Source organism: Hippichthys cyanospilos, chromosome 2, assembly GCF_059441005.1.
Source record: "Hippichthys cyanospilos isolate Australia breed blue-spotted pipefish chromosome 2, RoL_Hcya_1.0, whole genome shotgun sequence".
In the NCBI taxonomy this organism is placed as follows: domain Eukaryota; kingdom Metazoa; phylum Chordata; class Actinopteri; order Syngnathiformes; family Syngnathidae; genus Hippichthys; species Hippichthys cyanospilos.
In genome coordinates, this window is record NC_142370.1 from 19,021,563 (window position 1) to 19,041,616 (window position 20,054).

Sequence of the window (20,054 nt, forward strand, 5' to 3'; positions counted from 1 at the left end):
ATGCAACTTAGGTAAAACGGACACTCTAAATCGTCCGTACGTGTGTTTGCGCATGCAAATGGTTGTTTGTCTCTGCGTGCCCTGGAATTGACGCCGCTGTCATGGCTATGACATTGCTGTCAAGGAGATTTAATCAGTGATTAATAGCCTCAAATGAACATCGTATTTTGCCAGCTGAACACGAGTGAACTTCATTGACATTCTGAGAGTGTGTTCATGCCGTGAAGCCGCTCCAACAGGAATGCCCATGATTAGCTGAGAGCATCTTAATGCGGCGCGACTGCTCAAATGACGCCAGCGCTGATGAAATAGCGAGTGCGTCATCGCAGCTGACAGAACGTTCTCCTTTTCGATCCCTGAGCCTTTACAGAGGAAGTACCAGCGCGGGCGCGGCGAGTACGCTGCGAGTTAACCTCCACGATGCTGAGTGCTCTCGCGTAAGGCAAAGTCTGCCCTCCTCTGCGTTGCGTTGCCATCACATGCGCTGGCACAGAGCCTGCTGTCAGCACACACGGCATCAGCGCATGTGAGCAAAGTGCCGCAGAGCTGGATGTGAATCATTTGTTGAAGCACAGGAACACGCTGTGTGGATGTACAGCTCCGTCATCATATATCAAACTGGCAATTGCTGTGACGCTTCCCAGCCAAAACACAGTGCTGCTGAAAATATATAGAATTAGTAAGAGTGGAAATCCTAGGGGCGCACATAAGAATTTTGTGTGGTCCCCAAAATGTATGCGGCATGAAGTCACCTCCATCTCCACTTCATTGAACGCTCAGCTGTCAAAGGGTTAAGGGTAGGAGAACGAGCACCGTCAAGACTTACTAAGCAGCGGGCCACTGTGCTGCTCCACAGATCACAGGAGGCTTAAGAGGCTTTCTGTTGAGATGTAAAGCTAACGTCACTCAACCTAGCAACCTGTCGCCTGTCCCCCATACTAACGTGACAGCGGCATTTTGGCATTTGCAAAAAATAGCTCGGGCTCCGTCGGAGGCTTTGTTCGGTCGGTTCGCGCGGCCCGTCACTCGCTCGGACGTCAACAGCCGGACATTTGCAGCTCTTGCCCGAGTGTTGCCGGCTGACTTTCTCCCAGTCATGTTCAAAGATGATCGAGCCCACTGACTGGCTGTGTTGCCGAGCTCTCGGGTGCACGTCTCAGTGAGTTAAAGTTTCCTCGGGGGACCTGCTAGTGCTGATGCATCAGAGGCTTGAAACAGCCCATAATAAGCCGCTGCCTTTGCCAACAGCAGATGCACAGAGGAGAGCATCAAAAACAGATGCACCTCCAGAACATTCTGTTCCTCTGGCAGAAGAAGCAGATATGTTTATCTGCACAGATCACAACCACACACATTTCTGAACAAGTTATCTTATGCCGGGATGTCGAATTAATCTTTTTTTTTTTTTTAAATGCACGAATCTTGTCATGCATGGTGCACAAACCACTCACATTACTGAACAAGTTATCTTGTCCCGGTATTGTGAATTAATCTCTTTTTTTTGGTTTAACTGGCTGTTCTGTCTGCTCGTGCTGCATTTGCTTCCTCCACACCAGACACGCCGACTTCTCCCGCAGATTTGAATCTCTGAGCCACGCTGCGATAGAGACGGTAGAGACAAAGATAGTGACGTGTTCATAAGACTCTGGTGGTCCTTGACGGGGATCACATCACTGTCCCTTGGTTGTATTTTTCAGCCTCAGCGTGTGAAGGCCTTCAAATATGAAAATAGTTTCCACAGCATGGTGTCCACCTCAAGCCAGCCAGAGAAACGCATTACCCTCTTTATACGTTTAGTTTACATGTGGGTTTTGATTTCATACAAGGCCTACACCTGGAAAATTCGATTCTTGACCAGGCATGGGGCCATATGCGTCCCGTTAAGCAAAATTGAAGAAATTCTCAATCAGGACAAAGTGACAGTTATGATGAGTCAAAAAAAGTTTGTCCACACCTATCCTAGACTGGATTCACCTCAGCATCCTTATTCCACCCTCTTATTTTTCTTTTTTGTTAGTAGTTTTTCTGTCTTATTCCCCTTCACCTTACCTTCTGCATGGCCGCTCTCAGGCTGGAGGCTGAACAGCTGTTCTTCACCATGTGGTTGAAATATTCGTGTATACAATGAAGCGCCACATTCCATGCTAGAATATCTTCTCACTGCTCCTCTCTGGGCGGACATGAAGTTCTATTATCCGCCCCTTCATATATACTAGTCCAGTACACTACTTCTCAGGTCCAATTCAACATAAATTTCCCTCCTGCCCTGTCCTACCCTAATTTTCCACCAGGGGGAGAACTTTCCCAAGGCATCCTTACAGCTGTGGCAGAAGTAATCACCTTGTCTCTCACGATGGCCGGGCTCTCCTCTGTTTGGAGCTTGTCTTAAGATTTCTACACCCGCCCTCTTTGACCTGTCTTTTGTTTTTGCTTCTAAAATGCACACATACTCTATCCAGATCGTTGCCCAACACTCACAGTTCAAACAAGCGTACAACAATGCTCAGCTGTACTTGCTGCCTACACGTTTTCTTTTCCGTCTTTGCACTACCCAAAAGTCTATTGATTCGGTAGCTGACAGACCATGAGAGTCGATTGAAGCCATTTTGCATACTGCCATTGCTTTTTATGTTTGATCTTGGTTGTTCTTTGAAGGGTTGGGGAAGATTGGCATGTAGTGCATTTTATCTAATGAGAACGTGACTGTAGATGGCGTGGTAAACATCTTCTCAGCTGTGTGTGCTAAGGTGTGAAAACAATCATCTTGATTAATCTTCTCTAAAAGTATCACATTTTTCACTGTTTTCAGCTTCTGTGTTTACCTTAATAGTATCATCACGTATTCGAACAGATAAAAAATGCGTCAGTAAGGAATGCATGTATGCTTCCAATCTTTATTTTCTTATCATATCTGCGCTGCACAACCGAAGCGAGTACTCCTTGAGATCAAGCGATGGCAAAATGATTCTCTGCAGCTGGCCATTTTCCACTCAAGTGTTGATGGACCGCACATCACCAGGGGAAGGTCATGGCGAGATCTTTTAAGGCAGTTAGTTTATCAGTGATTGACTGGGTCAGTCCCGGGGAGGAGTGGGGTCCCCTGTGCTGCAATGCTCAATATCAGCCCATGTCAGAGTGCTGCAGTTTAATGCTGTAGCGAGAGACTTTAGGTGCCTGACGCAAGGCTCTTTGTATGAGGTCAAATAATAAGAATGGACTGAACGGTGGACGCTTTTTTACGCAATCAGGATTTTTGGGCCGATATAAATGATCACACAACATACACAATATTTTGAACTTTTGCCTCTTGTCTTTATTTCTGTATTTTTTTTTAGATGTATCAAAATGCAGTTTCACTTAGTTTAAAGGAGGGTTGTTGATATCGATGTATTTTTTTTTTCAAGTAAATATGCCAGACTATAGCTGCGTCCGTCTGTAGTCCCTTCGCATAAGTGATACCATGAATAGTGTAGCTCAATTGAGATACTGTTTGGAGGATGACACATGCAATACTAAACTCTCCTGGTGGGGTAAATTTGAGACAGTTGGACCAGTTCTCTGTGACTCATACAGTGAATAGGGAAACTGTATTTTTCATTTTATGGTAATTATTTGTTTAATTTCTGTTTGTTTTCCAGTCATATTGAGCAGTAGCACTGAAACTCAGGGTCATTTCAATTATCGATTAATCTGTTGGTTGCATTTTCCATTACTTGATCACACTTTTTAAAGCATGCAATAATTTACATGCCTTTATCCAAAAATAGGACTGTCAAAATGACAGTGCAGAAAATACACAATCGTGCATTCTTTTTGGTTGAGTTATTGGGTTGGTCTGCAACGTCATAAAATAGGCAAAAGCGTTGGTCGTTGTTTTCTAAAGTAAAAGCAAATGTTTCACTTTTATTGAACACAAAGATAATCAGTCTTGCCTCATTGAGGACTGCATTTGAGTGTTTATACACTTTTAAATTAAAATGTCATCTAAGCAATAGTTCATTAGAAAATGGATTAATTGTCAATAACGATTCATCGTTGCACCTCAATCGAACAGATTGATGCTGTCCACAGGAGTTGTTCTGTACAGCAGAGATAAAGTTATTTTCAGGAAGTGCAGCAAAGCACTGGTTTATTTCTAAGTGCTGTAGTCGACTGTCACATTAGGCATTGTGATTGTAAAAAGTTATTATTATTTTTTTTTTAACTAGCCACTCAAATGAGCATGCATACTAACTGATTTACATATTTTGTTGTGGTTTTGTATGTGCTCCTTCCCATTGCTCTGCCCTGTAGCCTGTAAACTTAATTAAAGCCTGTCATTTATATTTGAGGCCCATTTGCATTTCATGCCACCTAAAGCTGTACTAATCGCTCTTCCTGACAGGCTCCTTTGCTTTCTGAACAAAAACGGTTCTTTTTCCACCCACGCGTTGCCACTGTGTGTTTCCTTCCATTAATCAAAACGAAAGACGAAGCAGGGAAAAAGTGGTGGGCTTTTTTTAACGTGATGGATGTTTGTCCCCCAACTCTGTTTATTATTGACTACACGAAGTCAATGTCTGATACTTTTGGGAGGGAAAAAAAAAAGCATGTAGGCAACTGTGATGTAGAAAACAGTTCATTTCCTTTTAGGCTCATTTAAATGAGGGGGTGTGAACTGTGAGAAAATAGTTGATGAATGGTGTGTAGATTACTTCATTCCTTTGTGTCTCCCTCTGCCATTCAAGCTTTTTGTGCATCCTTTGTGACAGCCAAGCCTCTTCCTATATTATGAGAAAGGCTGTTTTAATGCCAGGGCGTCTAAAGAGAGTCAAAATGGCCAGATGAAACCGATCTAACCACAATTAGTGTTAGCATGTTGGCATTTTTTCAGTAGAGTACAACGTTTCACGTTTGCGTAAATATGCATCATTCCCATTGTTTGCGTTGCTTCGACGGTGCTGAATATTGATGAGGTCTCTTACCCGTGCTGGGGCCGGGTTGAACTGCAGCAGAGAAAGAACAACGCTGCGTTTGTGTTCAGTGGAAAACAATTAGCCAGAAGATACTGTGATTGGCATTCAGTTGCGATTGTGCTGTCAAACACAGCCGTACTCAACTGAATCTCAATGAGCTTTCATTTCTTCCAGGTTTGTGATGTGCTCATAGTGTGCATAACTTAATTCTTCCTTCCGTACGTGACAGCGCTATTGAATTCCTTTCATGAATCACTCGCTTTTGCGCCTCCTTAAGAAATCCAACATTGTTTGTGAATTCGCCCCAAAGAGGATGCCTGCTTGACACATGCAAGAACACGTGGTCAAACAACATTGCCGCAGCCCCACCCATCCGACAAGACGGCCAATCCAATTGCTTCCTGCTCCGCTTTCTTTTGAAGCTTCACTCGTGCGCCCGTGTTGCCCGGCAACCGAAATCGGCACAAATCTGGGAGGTCCTGTTTGGATGGCAGCGCCTGCGAGAGAGGGAGACTGATAGAGCGAGAGGATGAGAGGAAATGAAGAGAACGGGGTGAAAATTTGGCTGGGCAAGACAGAAGAGTGGAAAGTTTGAGCCGCGCAAAGAACAGGCAAGAGTCTCCCTCCTCGACCGGGGCACCCCACATTACGGCACCTGTGCCGAAGGAGTCTCCGAGGATCCGAGGCTGACGCGCTGTGTGGCGCCATTGTCACAGAGGACACCCTGACTGACCTGGATTGCAGCTAAATACAGCCGTTGCATCCAATACTGAGCTTCTTTTGGAGCCTGGATTCCAAAGCTGAAATTTGGGTTTATCTAAGTCCAAAAGGGGTTCCCAGTCTGCCCGCTGTATGGGCTTTTGTTGACAGAGACTCGTCCAGAGCGGTGCGGCTGTTCCTGGCAGGTTAAAGCCACTCCGGCTGTCATCCAGTAGCTGCGCTTCCATTCCAGCAGGGGGATGAATCTGATTTTCACGCCTTGAATTAATTGGCGCAAGCTCATGTTTATTTACCGCTATGTTATCTATTAATGTTGTTGGATTCCACCACCGCTCTGCCTCTTGAACGTCTGAGGCCAAAATGTGGAAATTGAAAGCGTTTTGCCTGGATTACTGGCACGTGCTGTGCTTGAACCCCCACAACAACTTTTATAAGAGGTAGGTTTGAAGCTGCCGCAGCAATGTTTGCAAGCTGTATATTTGAACGTTCTTTTTCATATCTGTCTAAGATGTGAGAGAACCTGCTGTAATACTTTGGAGGTGAACATGAGCTCGTTGAAATCGCAAGATGGCTTTCCCAGAGAAATTTTCATCTTGTGCATCATCTATTTTATTGACTTAGTAAAAGCTTGGTTATGTCTGTTTCACATTTACTGAAAAGCAGAGGATGGCTACGTGTATTCTTTTCGGTCCCACTGGGATACTGCTATGTTCACCTCTCACCTCCTGCATAATCTATGCCTGATTAGTAGCCAGTCCTTTTTTGCTGCTCACATCAAACATAGCCAGAGAATCCACAATTTATGACTCTCTTAAAGCTTTCAGGATTTCTCCACTTTTCAAGGCCAACACGGCGGTCCTGTTCTCAGATTAGATTAAAAATCTGTTTTGGTGTCACTTCAGGCAATAAATCAAAGTTGAAAACGAGAGCATGACTCATTCAAAACATTCTCAGACATGCTATCCTGTTCTTTGTTGACTCGATATCAGATTATTTGAACCAGTTTCATCAAAACGGTTGCCATTGCACTGTCATGCCATTTGAGTTACACACCCCATCGCCCATTTGCTGTGTTGGGACCATAACGACACCCTCATATGTCATTTCCAGCTGATAATGACAGAGGCCTCAGATGTTTCTTTCACCTAACAATCAAACTCCAGCTGCCGATAAACTAAAATGCAGCTGAGACAGTTAATTCAAAGCCAACCATTTTCTTGTCAGTCCTAATGAAGCTTTGTCTCCACTCGTTGCCTCATCTTGCTGCATATTGATCAGGAAAAAAAACACTATTGAATGGAATTATTTTGCATCTGTGGTGTGGCCAGTTTTACTTTCAAAAAAGCTGAAAAAAACATCACGCACATGAAAATAGTTTCTCATTAATAATACATCACATATTTGGCTGGTAACATCTTTTGAAAAAAAAAAAAACATACGTCCGGCTCATTGAGGACCGTTGTGCTGAAATGTGAATGTGAGTGTGAATGATTGTTGAGTGCTCTTCCCTTGTCAGCTCCAGTCAGCTGCAGCTCACCAGTAGCCCTACTGAGGATAAGCATATAGAAAATGGATGGATAGCACAGGGGCCATCCATCCTCTCAGCTGGGAGATGGCATGCAAGTGTTGTGTGATCAGCATTTCGTATTTTCTCCACTTTTCCTTCAGTAGAATTGTTTTGTTATAACATTATAGTTGCAAATGAGTCACTCTTGCACTCAGCACAATGCTAATGTGATATGGTTTCACTTGAATTACCACTGAAGAGATGTTTAACAGTTTAATTTGAGCTGACCTTATTTTTACAACATTTTTGATTGCTTATCTTCCATAGTCTTTTATAAGATTTCATAATGGTGGGGGAAATTCATTGTGAACTCAATCGGTAACTTTGGTCGATTCTGACAGCACGTCAAATACACATACGTCGGCTAGTTACCAGAGGTAGGCACTTGGTCAGCGCTGAAAAAAATATAAGTTGCCCACCTCTGCTGGTTACTGTCATTTTAAGAGTCCAAGTCTCTGCCAAATGACATATTGAAGGCATTATGTTAACCGTGCACCGTTTCTTGAGCAAAGCAAGTACCAGATATTGATACAATGACACCTCAAGATACGAATTTAATCCGTTCCGGAGTACAATTTGTATTCTGAATCATTCTTATACAGTGGCCCCCCGTGTTATGAGATGAATCCGTTCCGCCGTTGGGCTCGTAAGGCGAATTCACTGTATGGCGGGCAATCCAAACCTATGTGAAATAGCTAATGCGTTTCAAACCCCAAGTAAAAACATCAAAATTGTACATATTAAAAATTGCTACCAAAATAGTATAGTAAGTGCTACGTCTATATGATATACATGTATACAATCTGAAAACATCATAAATAAAAAATATAGAAAGGATTGATTGAGTGAGTGGCGCTTGTTATGTCCATTTTCCCTAGTAAGGGTAGCCTAGGCTAGGCTAGTTTTGTATTTCTTGATTATCTCCAACTTCGTTTCAATATAAATCATCTTCTTAATTCTCTCTTTAACATCACTAGCAATCTTGGGACCATTGTTATTATATTATTATATTAATTTGTTCCAATCTTGAAATAAATGCCATATTAAATTTTATAATATTGTACCTTACTTTTTGAAAAACACATTCTCCGGTAGATGTCAAGCGAATGACAGAAAAAGGTTTCCAAGTTTCATTAAAAGTCCACCTCGGTGAAAGGCTGATATGTGTGTGTGAATGCGGTTTCGCTAAAACAGAGAAATACAGTAAGACACAATTACCAACTAAACAGAGACATGCATACCGATCAAACTTAACAATGTGTACGATCTAGCTCGCTAGCTTAGCGAAGTGAGAGCTAATGCTAACGTTCGTTCATAATCATGTTCACGTTTGGAAACAAATTAAAGTAACTCTCGCATGGGTGACAATCACTGACGCACACCGGGGAAACACACACACACACACACACACACACACACACACACAGCTTCAACGTCAGAGTAACTTGTCGGCGGGTCTTAAATCCTAATTAAGTCACACATAGCTGCGTAACAACAGCTGTTTCTCTTACCCTCATAAAGCCCCCTCCGATAGAGAACACACGCCAAGCAAAGATGAGAAAGTTGTACACAAGCAAGCTGTATTGTACAGCACAGCCAATAGGAAAGCAGGACAATGAATGTGAGTTGATTCTGACCAATGGGAGAGCAGGATACTGCTGCAGTAGTATGGCACGGTTTAGGCTAGCTAGATGGTGAGGGTTGACTTGACCGCCTCCATTGGGTCCTGCGCTGGTCGACCATCACGGGTTAGGAGTCTAGCCGTCTGCGGTCCACCTGGCTGGAATGCGGGATGGTTCCTGCCCAATGGCTTTGCCTGCTGTCAAGACATCACTGCACTATATAGCACAATATGTTTTCTGTAATTTATATTGTTTCTGTGTTCGGTACATGCAGCATCCACTTTAACCTGTGGGCCTGGAAGGGGGCTCCTCCCACCTGTGGTCCCTTCTGGAGGTTTCTGATTTTCCCCAAATTGGGGTTTTTGAGTTTTTCCTTCCCCTTCTGGGAGCTTTGACAGGGGATGCTGTTGTGTACCTTACATTGAAAAGATGTCTCTGTATGACCTCTTTTCATTCTGTGAAGCCCTTTGAGACTTCGGTGATTTAGGGCTATATAAATAAAATTTGATTGATTGATTGATTGATTCTGTGAAGTATTAATACTGAAATACTAATTGCCGCTGACCACTTTTCTCTGCCAACCTCTGAGCCCACTATTATTTGGAAGTGGGATTAAAACGTAGGATTATTTTTAGACTGCAACAACAGATACATTTGGTACACAGACACAAAAGATACAATTAGCATACTGTACAAAAAAAGCATACAAAAAATGTTATCGGTTATGAATATGGAGAAGCGGAAAGCTAACCATTTATGGCGCATCTCTAGGAACTACATTTGTGTTATTTACACTGATCATGATGTTTTCAGGTTGTGGTCATCGCCTTGAGAGAATGTACGGTATGATGTATAAATGCAATAACATCCATTCCAAGATTATGAATAGATTATTTTACGCAGATCATGTACAGATCATCATGGGCATGTATTATTAGTTCTGAGGTCTGGTCAAAGATGTCTTTTTAACATAGCCAATGTAACATCTCAGTAATATATCATGCGATTGCATGGTTAAGGGTGCACTCGGCCCAATTTCCGGTGGATATGTGGTAAATGGCTAGGCCAGACAGATGCACTTTGCAAAGTCTGCTCTCTGGTCTATAAGGTTGATGCGTCTATGATTCCGTGGTATTTATTTTTTTGCACGCTCTATGAACATCTTGAGCTCACAGATTGGAATATTTTGATCATGGGGGTGTAACGCATTACGTCTCTCAAAAGCTTTCTTGCATGTCGTCATAGTATATTCCCCGCCTGTCTTGTTTAGATAACATTTGTATTATTCCTTAAAGCAGCCTCTCCCAGCTGCTGAACTGGCCTTCACCCTCCCCCAAGTGCGTCCGTCCCTTTTTCGAGCTGTGGGATTGTTGGACACGAGCCCATCTATTACCAGGGTCATAGCTATGACTCTTTTTTTGCCTGTCTTTCTCTGGTTCAAACTAACAGCATAGACCCTGCCCATCGCTGTCAGGGGCCATTCATGGGAGAGGTTGCTTTGCACAGAAGAAGAAAAAAAAAGCTGAGTTGCATGGAGCAGAAAAATGTTGTGGTGGGTGGAGGGTTTTTGTTCAGAAGAGATTATTTGTCTTCCTTCTGCTATACACGCTGGGCCTTTACCTTACTTGGTCATCCGGCATCGGTTGGTAAGGATAGCAACTTGAAGTGGAGCTGAAGATTTTTTAAGCAGAGATGGAGTGAATCTCTGCATGGAAAGTGAAGGATGAGGGCTGCAATTTGCGGTGCAAGGGAGTGAACGCAGACTATATTTCCGCCGGTCAATTCTTGAGCAGCCAGTTTTTTCTGAAACGCTGGGCTATGCACATTTTTTTTGGGCATGTCTGAGGTCTCCAGTGATGTCACTACCGTGTGGAATGCTATGTGGAAGTACTGCATTTCCAGTCGAACTATAAGGTAAGAGACCATCTGGCGTATAACCCATGCGGATGGTCTGCGTCACGAGTCTTGGTTGTTTTCCGCACCAGTCTGGACATATATTTATGATATTCCACTACATCACTCAAACATTCCTTTTTCCTATAGTATCGCAGCTTCTCAAGACATATAGTACATACATAAGACTGAAAGCATTTTCTTGCTTTTTTGAGAATTGACCTAATCAGACATATAGAATGATTATTTATTATGAGCCTGAACATCTTTCTTTTTCTTTCTTTTTTTTCCCTTGAACTTTGCTCCAGATTCGGTGCCTCTGATATTCAAATATCTCAGAATGAACAAAGTATATTCATAATATACTAAAATGACTTGATCTAGGTGTACAAGGTTGTTCAAATCTGTGTCCAATTAACCATTGTAACATCAAGTATAATGTCTTGTTTATTTTTGTGGTACATTCATATTTCTTCCGATAAATTAGTCTGCAGGGAATTGTAACACGCTTGTCTCAGTTATTTGGGCTAATCTGCTTTTGACCCTATTGTGCTTGGTTACAGTCTATCAATGGGAACATTAGTTCCAGTAAACACACACTTTTTCCAATTTTAATAATAATCCAGCAACAATAATGATATACTGTAACACAGAGCAGAGGTCAATTTGCCGTATAAAGCGGAGATGATTCAAGGTGATGACACGAGAGCAATGATTTTGCGAAGATGAGCTCTCTGATCATAAAGCCTGAAGAAAAGAAGATTTTTTTGGGGCCTAATTAAAACTGTTACGTATGGAAAAAGTGTGCAATTTTAAGGATTTCACATTCATGGTTTAATTGATACATTTGCTGTTTTCTGTGCATGCTCGCGTGCACGCGCGTGTGTGTTTCAAAGTGGGACTGCCAAATGACATTTACGTTTCCACAGTATCCCCGCCAGTTACAGATTCTGCTGTTGTTCCACAGGATTCGGGGTCGCATAGTGATTTTAAATGAGATCACAAAGGTTTAGGTTACTACAGATAGTCCAAATACACTTTGTGTAATAATGTTTGGCATTCAACTGTCAGTTAAATGTATTTAATGTAGTACAGAATCAATCAAACGTTGGGACACATTTTTCATGCTACTGATTGAGAAGATGTGTTTAGGATGTTTAGCCTTTTAACGGTTTTTTATTTTTATTTTTTTTTAAATAGCTTGCTGAACATAACTTGCTAAATATAAGCCTGTGTTACTTTTACGAGACAGAACTCCATAGAAACCAGGCGACATCTGATATGTGGCTTATTCTAGTATGTCAGACTGCATTACTTATTTATTGTGTGGATCTCGGAGCCGGCGACACCAGTGCCACCTTATCCCACAAATAACATATCGGGGGACAGAGTAGTACAGCGGCAGGGCCTGGAACGCTAAACTGACTTGTCAGCACTGCTTCATCTGTGAATGGCTTACAAGAAGATCTCCAGGGACATTAATGCCGGGGAGTAGGTGATCAATGAAAGCAGGCGGTGAGGTTGTTGATCTTTTGCTTTGTTGCTCTGAAACAGACTTATGGGAAAGGGGCGGGGTGTGTAATGGAAATGCAGTGATCTGCCAAAGCGAGTCCCCAGGTCAACTGTGGTGAGTGAAAAATACTCTCGGCGGTGGAAAAGATTAGACATGTCTCGGATGGAAGCCGTATCCTGCTCAGCACTGTCAGCGCGATCCTTGATGTGAAGAGCGGCTCTCGAGTTTGCGCTGCGCTTGTGGAATTGATGCAGTCAAAATTTATAGTCTTGTTCCTGTGTAATTATGGTATTTCTGCGGTGGCGAAACCATTGTGGTTAGAAACCCACCACAGGTATCTGAAGAGGAACTTTAGTCATGTTGTACTTTGCACTCATGCGTAGAACGTACAGTATCTGTTGGAAAATAAGTGACATTCATCAGCCAATTTGCGTGCACCTCTTGTCACTGTCGAGATGCATCCGTGTATGTTTTGTATTTTAAGTAAACCCAAGCAAAGCTTATTATGGCATAAAAATTCAGTCCAAACCCACGATTCTAGTTGACACTGTGTAAAAACTTTGCTACTTCCATGGCCAGCTTTCATTACTCATCCTGTCATTTTTTTAAGTGATAATGATCGACCATGTTTGTCCATGTTGTAAACCAAAAGTTGGCCTCCAACTGCTTAAAAAAAAAAAAATGTTCGTGTGCATGGCATATCTCCCAAGTTTCCAAATACACACATACATACATGTGCTTATATGCTCAGAGGCATAGGTCAGCATGCAACTAAAATAACACTGTAGGACTCTGAAGCCACAAGCTCCTTTTGTGGCTCTTTGGGCTCCCATTTGACTTGTGATGACATATTTTATTCCATTGCATCCCCTTACAGTGCCTGCTTGCAGAATAATGAGGGTGTGTGTGTGCTGCATTAACTTATGTAATAGCGAGAAAGGGGAGGAGAGGGATAAGGGGGTTAGTGAAATGGTGCTGGGGGAAATACAGAGGGAGGGGCTAGAAAAGAGAAAAGTGATGAGCTCATGTTGCTGCACTGCAGCTCTTATGTGTGCATTGCTGCCCCCTGTAGTTTTATTGCGACAATGCACCACCTTATACACTGACAAAGAATAACTGACAATAAGATGAGCTGTTTTCTACTTCTCACTCTTTGTGGCTGCGCATGTGTGTCCTTGGTTTTTGTCACATAGTGGGGACCAAAACCTAGGTTTTACTCATCGGCATCATGATAAATTAAACGTTCCACTGGTAAATATGTGCATATAAATGATTAAATACAATGTTCCTTTGTAATGGGGAGGAACACACCCACAAAAAGGGATATTTGCAGGGTAGGACATCCCCCACCCCTCCAGGAATTTTTATGCAGGTGAATTTCCATCCATCCATCCATTTTCTATAGCCGCTTATCCCCAAAGGGGTCGCAGGCTTGCTGGAGCCCATCTCAGCTGGCTCCGGGCAGTAGGCGGGGGACACCCCGAACCGGTTGCCAGCCAATCGCAGGGCACACAGAGCCGAACGCGCGCCCAACCACACCTAAGGACAATTTAGTATGTCCAATTCACCTCCCATGCATGTTTTTGGGGAATGGGAGGAAGCCAGAGTGCCCGGAGAGAACCCACGCGGGCTCGGGGAGAACATGCAAACCCCACACAGGAAGGCCGGAGCCAATTGGATTTGAACCGGGACCTTTGAACTGTGAGGCGGACGTGCTATTCACTGCGGGTGAATTTGGGAACCAGAATTTTTTAAATGTGAAAATTATTTACACTTCACTTATCTGAGACGAAGATTACTGCAGTACACATATTATCTTGAATCTTTAATTATTAAACCTCAACCAGTAAATGTCCTGTTTTCCCTTCCCGATTCATTAGCTAATGACATTTGCAAGCCATTTTCCTAGTTAGCCTAGCTAGCTAACGTTAGCTACATTGCAAACGTATCCAAACTAGCTAGCGAGTAACTAACCTTATAAAGGCGGTGGCGTTGTCTAAGCTAACTTACCTCGGCGTGCTTTCTGAGATTTGACGGAGAATTCTTGAAGGCAAACACCTCATGACATTTTGCCTTGTACAGTAAAGCATACCATCCCCCATTTCCCCAACGAATGCAAAGAAATCCTTCAAGTATGGCCATGGGTGAGGTTGAGTGACGGCGCGCTTAGCATCTTGAGTCTGTCTGCGTCTTCGGCATTGTCCGTGTCTTATTTGAAGCAAGCTTCTAAATTAGGCTACTTACTGGTATCTTCTGTGCTCTACAGGCTATGCGGTGCTGACAGTTGTGTGACGTCCCTGCGATTTTTTGTTTTTTTTACTGACAGGCTGATCAAACACGGTTTACATAGTTCACGCAAAGATGCTGAAAGAAAAGTAATGAGGCATTTTTTTTTTAAAGATAGTGAGTAAAAAGTACCATACAGTATTTGTGTTTTAAATGTAGGGAGTGAAAGTAAAAGTTGTCAGAAAAAAATACTTCTATACTAAAAGTATAAAGTACAGGCAATTTTTCTTAAGTACAGTAATGAAGTATTGTACTTCATTGTACTTTATTTTCCATCACTGGTGAGCCATAGCACCCAGAAAATCACTTGCTCTCATGCTCTCTGCCCTCCCTAGATGGCAATCCCAGCTCTTGCTTCATGGGCAGAGCGACGAACTCTGTCAGAAACACAACTCATCTCGGTCATCAATTTTTCACACTGCCTCTAGTTCAGGGCTTCAGGGCTTAAAGAAAAAAGACAACCAGATTCAGAGACAGCTTTCCCCCCCACTTTTAAATCTGAATAACAACAAAACAAGAACCCACTGAAATTAATCATTACTCTTTATGAAACTATGATTTCAATATCAATTCTGTTTTGTGTATATTCCCTTGTACAGTATTCTAAAATCTCACATACCCCCTGAAATACAATCACATCCTTCATCCATGATATAATACTGTCGCACAAATATTTTAATCAACTGCATAATGGAGCTTCACAGTAACAAGAAACATTCTGTGTGATTAATAGGGAAGTCAAATTGTATTTGTTATTAGCCTGATGAAAAGGAAAGGAAAGCAGCATACGTTCACTGTTTGAAACCACTGCATGGTGGAGGAGGTTGATACAGTCATTAAACTTTAATGTTTACCCTTATTGTGTTAATTATGGCACGCAAGCTTGTGCGCTTGCCTGCATCCACATGTCCATATCCTCTTATTCTTTGATGTTATTTATGTATTTATTTTGCTTCTTTTTGACCAGCCTTAGCTGTTGCCTTGACAACAAGCCTTTCAGGCCCGTGCATGTAATTGTGATAAATCCCACGTTGAATTTAGCCTGGGTTGTTCACAGAAGTTCCTATTGCCTGTATCACTCACCTAGCCTCCAGCTATCTCAAATGTATTTTCTTAGTAGTGATGTCATTTCATTCACCAAGGGTCAGTCATATAATGTTCACTGATTATTTTTTCCGTAGCCCACAATAAATCCGTGGCCTACAAAGAAAAAGGCACACAGTGTTTGTCTGTGTGTACTACAAGCTGTAGGTGTCATGGATTTTTGTAAACTGGTCCTTTCAAAATAACAGCCAATCAAAGCTGTAATTGGCTATTAGTGACAAAAGCGGGAGAGCGTGTCCACCTGCAGTTTAAAAATGAGTTCCCAGAAAAGCTGTTCCCGGCCAGTGCTAATCCTTTATTTTTTGCTATTATTAAATAATAACCTCCCAGCGGCTTCTCTGCTTTACATCGATCTGTAGGCGCACCGCGCTTGCACTCCATTGACTGTACTCCAGCACCATCTGTTGGTAGATTCGGAGGGAATGGCCTCGATGTGCAAAAATCTCCTGTTCGGTTGACGACACGTCCAATGTTACTGTCGTTCCCACAGCGGGAACAATCTGCCGTTCTCGTTAAAAAAGTTAGTCATCTTAACTGCTGATGGTCACCCACCCGGTCAAGTTCAAGGATTACTCCGTGAGGAAGTCAAGGGCAGAGAGCTAAGAATTTAAACAGCCACATAAATGATCAGGACTGTGAGAAAAGACAAAACTGAGGCAGATTGTGAAGGGGTTGGTCTGGAATTCACGCTGCCTTCTCCCAAGTCTTTTTAGAGCTTTAAGGTTCACATCATGATTCTGTTATAACACCATTATACCCAAGAGTGGCCTTGTTTTACATGTATATTTGTGGTCACGCACAGAAAGTCTTGATAACATGTTTAGTTTTTCAAATAGGAATCTGCGCAATCAAACTCAGGCACCTCTTTTTGAGTGCGGCTGACCAGACCCAACTGGTCGGAGCCGGTCGATAAATGGCTTTAGTATGACAAGCCGCAGTTACATCCACGTTATTTTGTTAAGCCTTCCAAAGCTTTGATATGATCTGACCACGTGTTGTGTTTTCTGTCTTGTTTTGGATGGGTTCTGGTGGAGAGCTCAGATTTCTGCCCTTTGGCACCATGTGTCCTGAAGAGCGTGGAAAAATAACGCGCACACATACTCACAATTGTTGACCTTGCAGAGCTGCTGCTGCTGCATGCAGACTGTGAGAACGTGTCCGACGGTGAAGCGTATAAATCAAGCCAGCAGCTGCATAAATGATCAGGTAGCTTCAAAGAATGGAAATGAAGCTTGGAGAGACACATCTGAGCCAGAATGAAGAGTGAGGACTCTGGAGGGAGGGTGTGTGTGTGTGTGTGTGGGGGGGGGGGGGGGGGGGGTACCCTTCTTTTCATTGATGTTTAGGAGAATGTGCTGATTAGTGCACTACAAACCAGTCAAACACTGCTGCTCGCTGGTGGCGCACAGTATGCGCGTAGCTCTGCTGTAACCACGTTCGGTCACCTTGGTCTAAACTCGCACTGGTGGCAATTTGTCATCACGGCCCTGATCAGGTTGCACCACTGTCTGGTTCAAGCAAGAGGCAGCTGAGTGCAGGTAGGTTGCATGTGAGCGTGTTCTTTGCAGTGGGTGGGGGTTCTCAAACAGGTTCATTATAGTGTGTGACTGCTGTGCATGCATAATTGGCAAATTCATTTCTTCCTACATTTCAGTTTGAATTTACTTGTGGTGACATTGCACTCATCTTGGCATTTGACTTTCCTGCATATTAACAGTCGTATTAACTTAGAGGATTACACATTGAATAACTGTGATACCTTTGCATTTATCAAATGTAGTTAATCTTTTAGCATTTTTTGTGCCACTCAACCACATAAAGTACTGTATATTAATCTGTGATTTCATTATGCAAATCCCCTGCCATGTGAAGTCCCCAATGTGCCATACGTGACAAAGATTCATAACACAAACACTTTATGTGCCCTGCTTTGAAAACAAGCAATAGCAAAATGCAGACAGCAGTGTAAAAACAGGAAGCTGGCACAGCCTGGACTATATCATTTCAATATTGCTTAAAATATACAAAAATGAATAATACAGAGAATGTGTTTATGTACATACGTCAGGACTGAATAATATGTAACAGTGTCACATCATCAACGGGGTCTTTAGAAACCCTTTTTTCCCTCTAGTCTTAATTTGCTCCAGGACATTCCTGCTGATTGTTCTCCTCCTGTGAAGCGTCTTGTTGACATGTTAACAGTGAAAACTGTAGCATGACCTTTCATGACCACAAGTATATTTATGCCAATTGTTTATCGAAATCTTGGACCTGCTCTCATTAGACTTGGTAAATGAACAGAGGGGCCAGCGAGGCAGTCATTAGAGCCAATTAGATGTCTAAAGCGTGAGACTGACTGAACCGCAAGCATGCGCTCCCCTTTGGCTCATCTCTGTTCTGTGTTGACAACACTCTCAACTCAGTACTGTTTTCGTTTGGCCATTGTAACATGTGGGTTTGTATGGGAGTCGCAACACATGTAAGCTTTGGAATGTTCCACAACATTGAGGTTCATTTATGTATAACTGACTGAATTGGTTCTGTGATGTACCCATGTACGATCTTGTGAGCACGTACTGCATTACCCGATAGCTCATCCTGTCAGGAAGATGTAAATGGGTTTCCTGTGAGTTGGCCGATGCAACATTTATAGTACTGTATATGCACTTGTCGATTTTATTGGTTAAAAGTTCTAGTAAGACTAGCAACCTAATCTGGAGAGATTTGGTAGAAACCTATTATTTAATTGCTTTCACTGACCCACTGGTGTTGTAAATTCTGACCAATCCAACATACTTGAGCCACATTTTATTGACCAGGGGCGAACCCTAGCTATTTCTCATGTAATTGTCGCGTTGGCCTCAAATTTTTAAAATGTTTCTGAAAAGCTGCTTGAAAACAATACTCTGGTCCTGCTACTAAATAAAAATAATGACAAAAAGTACATTCAATAAAAGTGCAAGTTAAACAAAATAACATCTGAATGATTCTCATAACCTAACCACATAGGTCCTGTCATACATGAATGTGCAAATTATTATCCCCACATGTGTAATCTTCTTGACTCAAACTGTGTTGAAAAAATTTACTACAAGCCAAGGGCTGGGCTGATCAAATGTTTATTTAAAAAAAAAAAACAAGTGAAAGAGACAGCACATAATCTAGTGCACCTAATTGAATCTACTGAAAACTGATGTTATTTAAGAGATTAACTGCCACATAACCACGACAATAAATACGTAAACAATAAATAATATCAACATCTTTTTGTAGTTTATTTCGGAATAGGATTCCACGTCAGTACTCGTGTGGTCAATTCAAAGGAAAGGGTTTTTCCAAATCAACTGCGGTGCTTGTTTTGCCAGCAGAGGTCACTAGCTGTTACAGAAGCTTCCCAAAATAATGCCATTTTCCTTTGCATTTGTGTATTATTTGGCATGGTAAGATTAACAAGCAGCACATTCTCCTATGTACTTACTTGATTGCACTACTGGACCAAGAAGCCAATAAACAGCCAAAAGAAAAAATATATACCTCGTGCTGTGCAGGGACAAAATATCTTGTGGCATTCTAATATCACAAGATCTTGTCGTAAGCGATCTTGTCCCTTCCTATGTGAATATGCCAGATGTATTTCATGTGTGTCCATAAAATTCAAGCTGCTAATTCAGAAATTGGAGGAAATGGATGTTACTGTGTGGGAGGATGAAAAAACAATAAACGTTACCTACTTCATCGACGACCACTTGGGTGTGAAAGATACCCCAGCCAACCTTTTGACTGACAGCTGGCATATTTAGGGTGCTTTAATACAATGACAGAATAAGGCCAATGTTCTGCACTCTAGAGTAGTCCCATTTTATGAAGGTGGCATAAACATCCACTTTTTACTTTGAGACTCTTGAGAATTTCCAAATAGTTTCTTACGCCGCTAATATGTTGTTAATTCCTGCTGAAATTGCTCTTAAATGAATAATTCTAATACAATCAGCCCATTCCCTGAGGATCTATCCCGTGGGCTGAAAGAGGGCAGCCGCTCTAAGCGACTGAAGGGTCTCCAGATCGATGACACGGCTGAGGCCAGAACTCCACTTCCACTCAATAATCCAGAAAGCATTGTTGGAGCAAGTAAAGGGTTGCACTACATTTGGAGCCTATCGCTCTTTAATGAAAACACTTGGCCCCTTCCAGGCCAATGTAGCTCATTTGCAGCTATGGTGTGCATGACTGATTGCCTTTCCTACCCTAGTAGAGAGACGGGTCATTACTGTGTTGTTAAAACATCCAATCGGCTTTGGTTTCATGCGAACTAAAGGACATACAAATTGAGTCAATGAATCTGGTGTGTCTTAGTTTTAACATGAACAATCTCTGCTGCCTCAAGTACCCCA

The 20,054-nt window shown here is 42.3% G+C and overlaps 1 protein-coding gene across 4 annotated transcripts in view; it reads left to right on the forward strand.

Annotated features, from left to right (window-relative positions):
• iqsec1b (IQ motif and Sec7 domain ArfGEF 1b) overlaps window positions 1-20,054 on the forward strand; it is a 104,889-nt gene that overhangs the window by 49,507 nt on the left and 35,328 nt on the right. The window contains exon 1 of one of the 4 annotated variants that reach the window (XM_088409112.1): window positions 5,434-6,112. The exons of the other annotated variants lie outside the window; for them this stretch is intronic. Within the exon in view, the coding sequence (XP_088265238.1) occupies window positions 6,036-6,112 (77 nt within the window). The 5' untranslated portion in view covers window positions 5,434-6,035. Of the gene's footprint in view, window positions 1-5,433; window positions 6,113-20,054 lie in introns of those variants that run through there. 4 annotated transcript variants of the gene reach the window in all.